The sequence below is a fragment of the Vidua chalybeata genome, chromosome 12 (assembly GCF_026979565.1).
Source record: "Vidua chalybeata isolate OUT-0048 chromosome 12, bVidCha1 merged haplotype, whole genome shotgun sequence".
Taxonomy (NCBI): Eukaryota; Metazoa; Chordata; class Aves; order Passeriformes; family Viduidae; genus Vidua; species Vidua chalybeata.
In genome coordinates this window covers 11,944,678-11,953,149 of record NC_071541.1, presented here as the reverse complement: position 1 = coordinate 11,953,149, position 8,472 = coordinate 11,944,678, and the positions used below count along the sequence as shown (strand labels likewise).

The following is an 8,472-nucleotide window of genomic DNA, read 5'->3' as shown; positions in this document are numbered from 1 at the left end:
TGTCCCTATCCGAGGTTCATTAATTCAACAGCATAATCAAAAGCACCGAAGTCCATCCCTTTGCAGTGCCCGGTGCTACATCCCAGTGCCATCCACACCGACACCATCCTGTGCCCAACACTTCCACCAGCACGGACACCTCGGGCCCCTGGAAAGCCCTGGCAGGAACCGGCCACTGCTAAAACCACGGAGAAACAGAGCTGCTTTGTGCCGTGGCAGGACAGGTGGCCGAGGAGCACCTGAAAGCCCTGAGAAACCTGCAATATTTGTTATAGTTGTTTCCCCGCTCCTTTTCAGGCAGAAAAAGAAGTGAGAAATCCCAAACAAGCAACGCTTGACCGGCCCCGAGGCCTGCCCAGGCCTGGGAGCTCAGCAAGGGCAGGGGCCCAGCACACCCAAGCTCGCCGATAGCGCCGGGCGCCGGGAAGCGGCGGAACTGGGCGAAGCCGAAACCACCCCCGGGGCTCTGGAAGAGCCCGCCCAGCCTCTCTCCTCAGGCACCGCGGAAGGCGGGGAGGAGCGGGGCCGGACCTCCAGCGCCGGTGGGCGCCGCCATCGCGCGCCTCCTCCCCCACCGGGCGCCGCCATCTTGTGCCATGCCCGTACAGCGCGGGCGCCGCCATCTTGTACCCTCCCCGCGCGGTGTGCCGGCCATGGCGGGGCTGCTGTGCCGCCTGCTGCTCCTCTGCCTGGCGGCCGCCGGGGCCGGCGCCAATCTAGTGCTGGAGGAGGTGCGGCGCTCGCTGGACCTCAGCACGCACCTGGCCAAGATCTCGGCTGAGCTCAGCCTCGCCAATGCGCCGGGCGGCGCGGCCGCCTCCACCTTCCTGCTGGCGCTGGAGCCCGGGCTGGAGCCCCGCCTGGCCCACCTGGGCGTGCAGGTGAGCGCGGGGAGCGGGCACCGAGCGCCGCGCCCGGGGAAGCCGCGGGCGCTGCCCGGCCCCGCGCCCGAAGGGACACGTCGGCACTGCCGGGCCCTCAGCGCCGCTCCCGGATCCCGCAGCCGGCCGGGAACGGGGGGTGTGTGTCGCGGGATGAGGGCGGAGGTGGGAGGCGATGAGGGGGGCGATTCACACCGTCACGGCTGGGCGGGGGTCGCCGCCAGCACGGACGGAGCAGGGCTGGCAGCCCCAGGCAGCCCCACGGACGGGGGGCCCGGCCCTTACCCACAGGAGGGGCGGAGGAGCATTACGGTAATACTTCTGTCCTAGCCCCAGAAGTACTGTCACTTTAGATAAACTCTGAATACAGCAGAGAGAGGTACATGCAGTGTTCTATAGTATATCTATATGCAGAGTTCTCTAGTATACCTTGACAGGTGAAGCCGTATTGCTTGTGGCCTGCTCACTCCCCAGTCACAAGGGAAATCACAAAAGCATTTAATCAGTATTCTCATTTGTGCAACTTACGGTGACTGTGCCAGCTTGGGAACCAGGCTGAGGGAACATGGGAACACACAGCACACTGATGCCGTATGTTGTTTGGGAGCAGGTGAAAGGTGAGGAAGAGGAGGAGAACGCCTTGGAAGTGAAAGAGACCAAAGTTAAGGGCAGAAGGTGAGTATCACCCTCTAAGGCAAATGCCTAGTGTTGTGCATGGGGAGTTCATAATTGTCCTCACAGTGAAGCAGAGAACCCCCCAGTTCCACGCACCTAGATATCACGAGTGTTTTCTTCCTCAGTTCTGCTCAGTCTCTTGTACTCAGTGCCTTGAGTAGTTCTCTGGCCCCCTGGGACACCAGGTGAGAGAAGTATTTGGTCATGTTCTTATGCATTACTCCATTCTGAGCTCTCAGACAGTTGGCAGTGGTGACTACAGAGAGTTTAGTGCCCTGTGGCAGTGTGTAGAGTGCCACAGAGTGCTGGGTACTGTGGCCCAGTGCAGGCTCTTCCTGCTGCCAGGAGAGAGGATGCTGCTGTTTGTATCAGGCTCTGTACTGCCAAGCTTGGAATATTATGTAGGTGCTGCAGGCAGGTGTTTTCTGAGCCATGAGAGCTGAGAGGTGAGTGGTGCCTGTAAAGTGACTCAAAAGCACAGTGCAGCTGGGTTTGAAGAGTACAGTAGCTGTGGAGTTAAGTTGCCAGGGTAGACCTTGGCTTCTGACATGGCTGGATGTCTCATGTGATCCTGCCCTTGGGCCACCAGGCATGACAAAGTATGTTTGCTTCTGGCATCACCTTAGTCTGTCCAGTCCAAATCCTTACAGATTCGGTGGAGTCTCAATCCATTCTGTAGAACCTCAGTCCAAAATCTTGTTCCCATTCTGGCCATTCCTTAATTTCAGATCCTGTGGGCAAAAATCTGAGAATGAACAGACTTTGTGGGTACAAGTGCTTAAGATGTTTGTGATTTGTCTTCTGAACTTGTGCCCATGGTTCCTTTGATGCAGATCATTCCTGTCATCTGGAGAAGAATGGAAAAAAACTCTTGCTGAAGCTTTATAAATGCAGGATTAGGGAGGGGTATGTCACCATTCCTCTTCCCAAAAGGGAACTAGGTGTTTTTTTGTGAAGCAAAGACTGTAACTGTGCCTGGACACAGTTCAGCCTGTGCTGCTTCCCCAGCACAGTAATCACACATCATACCTGCTGGGACAAGACATCTCTATGTCTTGGAGGAACAAGTAAAATACCTGCCCAAATCACACATTACACACGTGATACATGGTCGCCTGTCTGCAAGGGATGTTGCAGTGGGTGGATCTGAATGCTCTCTCAAGGGAGATCCCACATAACTTACCTGTTCTTCTCCCTTCCAGTGGGAAGTTCTTCTCAGTAAAGCTGCCATCTCCTTTGGCCCCAGGAGCCAAGGTCCGTGTCTCTGTTGAAATGGTTTTCACACACGTCTTGCAGCCCTATCCCACCCACATCACCCAAAGTGAGAAGCAGTTTGTGGTCTTTGAAGGAAATCACTATTTTTACTCACCGTACGTCACCAAGACTCAAACAACCCGTGTCAAACTGGCCTCCAGGAATGTGGAGAGTTACACCAAGCTGGGCAACCCTTCCCGCACTGAGGACACGATTGAATATGGCCCCTTCAAGGACATCCCTCCATACAGCCAGGTAAACTTCTGTGCAAAGGGTTTGTGGCTCTGCAGAGAGCATCTTCCAGACATGAAAGATGTGTCTCAGAGGCTGGAGAGTGGGAAGCAGAGGCTTTCATGCAGAAATCACAGCTGTGAGTTAAACTGTGTGCCAGGAACATGTGCATCTGCTAGGGAGGGTTCTCTGTGGCACGTGTAGTGGATCATTGCGAGGGGAGCTTGCTACTTACTTTAGCTCTGACAGTTTATCTTTTTTCCCTCGTTAGGACACTCTGAAGGTGCACTATGAAAATAACAGTCCCTTCCTGACCATCACCAGCATGACACGAGTCATTGAGGTGTCTCACTGGGGTAACATTGCGGTTGAAGAGACGGTTGATTTAAAGCACACAGGAGCAGTGCTGAAAGGGCCTTTCTCCAGATACGACTACCAGAGACAGCCAGACAGTGGGATCTCTTCTGTCAAGTCTTTTAAGGTTGACATTTTGCACATGTATTTTTATAACAGTGACTTCCCCTCTTCTTAGATCCCCAGACAAAAAAAAAAATCTTGTGGTTGTCCTTTGCCTTTTATTTGATAACCATACCCCATTAATATGGGAATATTAAAACTCTGGTCTATTTCCAGAGAAAGCTTGTGCTGGATAGGAATAGCTTTTGGAAGCAGCATTAGGGGGCTATACACTCTATTGCATTTGCTGGTCCAGTAGACTGCATGTACTGGGGCATGTAGTGTTTCTCCACACTCCCACCCCTCCAATCACAGGGACCCTCTAAATCCCTTACCCCTATATTGAGATTTCTGCTTTGGGTTTTCCACTGTCCAAGGACCGTTCATTCTGTCCCCACCCCCTTATTTTCAGAGTTGCCTCTCTGTCATATCCTCATCATGTTGAACAGTATTAACTGGAAACTCACCCATTCATTCCTTGCTCACAAAGCACTCAACAAGAATTAAAGCTGTGGCTCTGCTAGCCAGATGTATAAAGTATTATGTGTTCTCATCTGAACCAAAACCTTTCTCACTGCTTGTAGTCTCCAGGATTGATTGTTGTAATTCTCTAGGGTGGTGCCGCCAAACAGAAATCTCATTTTGCTGAGTGTAAAGCTAGCAAGCCCAGTCAGCTAGGGCAGCAAGTTGGAGTGAAAAGGGAATTGCTGTCCTGGTGAGCATGATGATCCCTTGCTGTCTGGGGAGTTTGAAACTCGGCTGGAGAAAGCACATTCATTTGGAGGCCAAGTGATTTTAGTGCTGGCAGCCACTTGTGGGATTGCTTATAATAGCACAATTTTACCACTCAGTGCAACTGAATGGCCATTTTGTCATGTCTCACGTGGGAGCACAGTTTCTCAATGCTTACCAGCCTTTATTGGTTTTGCCAGTTTCAGTGCAAATAACTCCCCTCTGATGCACTCACTGCTGCTTCTCTCCATACAGACCATTCTCCCAGCTGCTGCTCAGGACGTCTATTACAGAGATGAAATTGGGAACATCTCCACCAGCCACCTTCTTGTCCTGGATGACTCTGTGGAGATGGAGATCCGTCCCCGATTCCCGCTTTTTGGGGGCTGGAAAACCCATTACATCATTGGCTATAACCTGCCAAGCTATGAATACCTCTACAATCTTGGTGGGTGCCTGAGGGGGAAGGGCATACAAAAACATCCTCCTGTGTGTTTAGAGGCAGTTGCTGTACAGAAAAGAATTGAAAGCTGTGGTACACAGGACCTTAGCAACAACAGTTGCCAGCTATTTTTTCTAGAATATGCAAAATCCACCTTTTTTGTGCTTCCTTCAGGTTTTTGTAGACATCTGGTTAAAATATATCTGAGTGAGCTAGTGCCCCCTGCTGCACAATTATCCATGCAAATTCTGCTCCTGCCTCAAGTGGAAGCTGAGTTTCAAGGCTGTCCCTTTTTCTCTGAGGAACTGTAACCACTCCCTGCTCTGCACTTTCAGGTGATCAGTATGCCTTGAAGATGAGGTTTGTTGACCACGTGTTTGATGAGCAAGTTACAGACTCTCTGACTGTCAAGATTGTCCTGCCAGAAGGAGCCAAGTAAGTGTGATTCCTTCTGGCTTGTTACTGCAGACAGTGCTGTGTTGGTGGCACTTCTCCAGTCTGCTCTAATGGCCTGAGGACAGTGAATCAAAACCATGACTGTGCATATGGAGGAGATCTTGGAACACAGCTTTCCTTCCTTGTAGAGAGAGCATTGTTTAAACTCCATAATTTACCTTGTGCTAGAGGCTACAATTGCCCAGACAAGTCTTGGGTTACATCATCTCAAACACCATAGAGTCATATGGGACTGTCTGGTTTTATCCACAGGAATATCCATGTGGACAGCCCCTATGAAATCAGTCGTGCCTCGGACGAGCTTCACTACACGTATCTGGACACTTTTGGACGTCCCGTTATTGTGGCACACAAGAGCAACCTGGTGGAGCAGCACATCCAGGACATCGTGGTGAGTGTGGCCTCTGAGCAGTTGTGCCTCCTCTGAATTCAGCAGCTCGGTCAAAACACCTAAGAAATAAACACTGGACTGCTCGGGTGGTTCTGCTGCTGCCTGAGGAGAGGAGTAAACCCTGCAGTAACATGGAGCACTGCTTAGTGTTTGGAACTTCTCTTGTAGGTTCATTACACCTTCAACAAAATCCTGATGCTGCAAGAGCCTCTCTTGGTAGTTGGAGCCTTTTACATCTTGTTCTTCACTGTGATCGTCTATGTCAGGCTGGATTTCTCCATCACCAAGGTCTGTATGATGAAGAGCCCTGTGGGAATGTAAGCAGATTTTGTTGATTTTTTATGCCAGTAATTCTTGCTGAACATTCCTGCCATTCTAATATTTACTGATTGTTTGAAATTCTGGTTTTGTTCAACCTGAGCACTGGTACTCCTGTAGGGCTGATCTGGTGTCATAAAGCTAACTAGAGTTTTGCTTGCTGCATAAAAAGGAGTCCCCCTGAGAAGAAGGGTTGTCTGCAGTTCTTCCTCTGCAGTGTTCTCACTGTTAAACTATTTGTTGGGCTGGACTGAGTGCTGGAAGGTGCTTCCCCTAATCAGCACTTGCACCATTCACCTAATTACTGTCAGTTGACTTAATTGGAGAGGGAACAGTTTTTATAACAGTCCTGTGTCAGATTGCAGGCATGGCTTGATGCAGGTCAAAGATACAACTGCTTTGATCTTCCCTGCTGTCCTCTTGCAGGATCCAGCTGCTGAAGCCAGGATGAAGGTTGCCTGCATCACAGAGCAGGTGCTTACTCTGGTGAACAAGAGGCTTGGGCTGTACCGTCACTTTGATGAAGCAGTGAATAAATACAAGCAGTCACGGGACATCTCCACCCTGAACAGTGGCAAAAAGTCTTTGGAGATGGAGCACAAGGCCCTGACAAATGAAATAGCATCTCTGCAGTCTAAACTGAAGACAGAAGGCTCTGACTTATGTGATAAAGTAAGAAATTAAAATTTATTTTATATGCTCTTCTGTTCTTGGCTCTGTCAAGTATTCTGCAGGAGTTTTAATTGGGGGTTTCTGCAGCAAGTCTATGTTGGGTTTTTTCATCTGAAAATGGCTTGATCTCTGCAAAGGTGTGTGAAAACTGTTATTTTTGCAGTAATCTCAGTTATGCAGCCATGTAAGTGTTGCTGGTAAACAGCTGCTTGTGCTGTTTCTTAAGCAGCCCTTGAACCAGCTGCATTTGTACAGGTTAATGTTTTTCTAAAACAATCCTGATGCTTCTCATTGAGCTCATGGCAGTGACAGACACTTCAGCAAAAAAATGGAAACTATCAACAAATTAACAGTTCTGACTCTACTACTCACACCAGTCGACCCAAAATCTTTTCCCTCATCTCTTATTTTCTTGCACATTTACATTTGGTGCTGACAGAATTTTGGTAACATGATGCTCCTCTGGGGGTGTTTTGCTCTACCACGTTGAAAACCGTGGCACAGTGAGCACACACCCACTGTCCTTTCCTTCAATGTATTTTAACACTTACCTGAAAAAAACACTTAACCCCAAGTGAAGGACACTTTAGTCTCTAAGGTCCATTTAGCCAATAGCCACCTGGTTAATCTGTTATTTAACTCAACGAGTAGCTCTGTCATTGCAGACCTACCACTCACACACCATTAACTGTAGGGATACAGCTTCCAGCTGCCAGAGCTGTGATTTAGCTTGAAGCCTTTAAAATCCATCATTAAATACTCTTTAACAGTCTCTTGCTAGTATGGCTCCTGGGTCCTTGGAGGCTCTTTTATCTGCACTCCTTAGTTACCCATTTATGGAATATTCCTCATAATGTGATGGTTCAGGAAGCAACATTGAGGGATCGGAGATATTTCTACTTAGCAAAAGATGAAGTCAGTGCTATCATCTGCCATCTCTTCTATTCCAGCTTCACTGTAGGGATTGTTTTGTTCTGTTTTGTCTCCTCTAATGCTCCCTGGGTTTGTCACCCTGCCAGGTAAGTGAGATTCAGAAGCTGGATGGCCAAGTAAAGGAGCTGGTGCTGAAGTCGTCGGTAGAGGCGGAGCGGCTGGTGGCAGGCAAGCTCAAGAAGGACACGTACATCGAGAACGAGAAGATGCATTCCAACAAGCGCCAGGACCTGGTCTCCAAAATCGACAACATCCTTGATGCGCTGTAACTCTGCTTTAGCAACTGCAGAGGTACGAAGGGAGATGAGAGTGATACACTTCGAGCCAAAACTCATTCCCAGCAAAATTAGGGGAAAGGTTGATGTGGAATGTCTGAAAGTGCATTTTGTTTTTAGATTTTTCTATAGAGCCTGTCTGCTCGGCAGCACGTGCTGTGCAAGGAACCAAGCCATCGTGTTTGGCTGGGTAATGAGATTTCTTTACCAGAGGTGAGACTCAGCCAAGTTATGAAACATCTCCTGCTTTTGGTTTGCCCTGTGTAGATGTGTTCTGAGTAAACGCACACAAGGAGCCAGTCGGAGCACAGGCACGTTTATGGCAAAGCTGAATGTCTCAGCTCTGGAAAGAATAAAAGATACCTTTGTTCTACTTTGAAATAAAACAGTCACTGCCGTGCATCTACATGTTGTGCCAGGCTGGGGGGAGGTGGAGGGGTTGGGTGGCCCCATCCTGCCCATGGCCAGGCAGTGCAGTTCCCTGTGGAACAGAGTTCAGCCCTGACCACTCCTGCCTCCTGTGTGCTCTGAAGTCAGAGCTCTGCCACCTCACATAGCCCTGACCCAGACAGGGGAGAAGGCCAAGCCCTTGTTCCCCAGTGCATGCACCTACACCCTTACAGGGGGAAAACAACAGAACCCCTCCTGCCATCCTCTTACTGTGTGCTGCATGTGATAAAAATCCCTGCATTGCTTGTGCTGCCCATGTAGGTCCTTACTCACACTTAAGATACCTTGGCGGGTGTATGCTATCAC

The 8,472-nt window shown here is 49.7% G+C and overlaps 1 protein-coding gene across 2 annotated transcripts; it reads left to right on the top strand.

Annotated features, from left to right (window-relative positions):
* Positions 1–560: 560 nt before the first annotated feature.
* On the top strand, positions 561–8,118 carry RPN1 (ribophorin I). 2 transcript variants are annotated; one of them, XM_053953806.1, is made up of 11 exons: positions 561–881; positions 1,492–1,556; positions 2,759–3,065; positions 3,313–3,522; positions 4,485–4,677; positions 5,007–5,106; positions 5,380–5,518; positions 5,687–5,806; positions 6,263–6,508; positions 7,528–7,732; positions 7,837–8,118. In XM_053953806.1, exons 1-10 carry the CDS (start codon positions 597–599, stop codon positions 7,708–7,710), a joined length of 1,848 nt encoding a protein of 615 aa, XP_053809781.1. In that variant the 5' UTR covers positions 561–596; the 3' UTR covers positions 7,711–7,732; positions 7,837–8,118. The 2 variants fall into 2 exon arrangements, with proteins under 2 accessions (XP_053809781.1, XP_053809780.1); XM_053953805.1 differs by having other exon boundaries at positions 562–881; positions 7,528–8,118.
* The last annotated feature ends 354 nt before the right edge of the window (positions 8,119–8,472 follow it).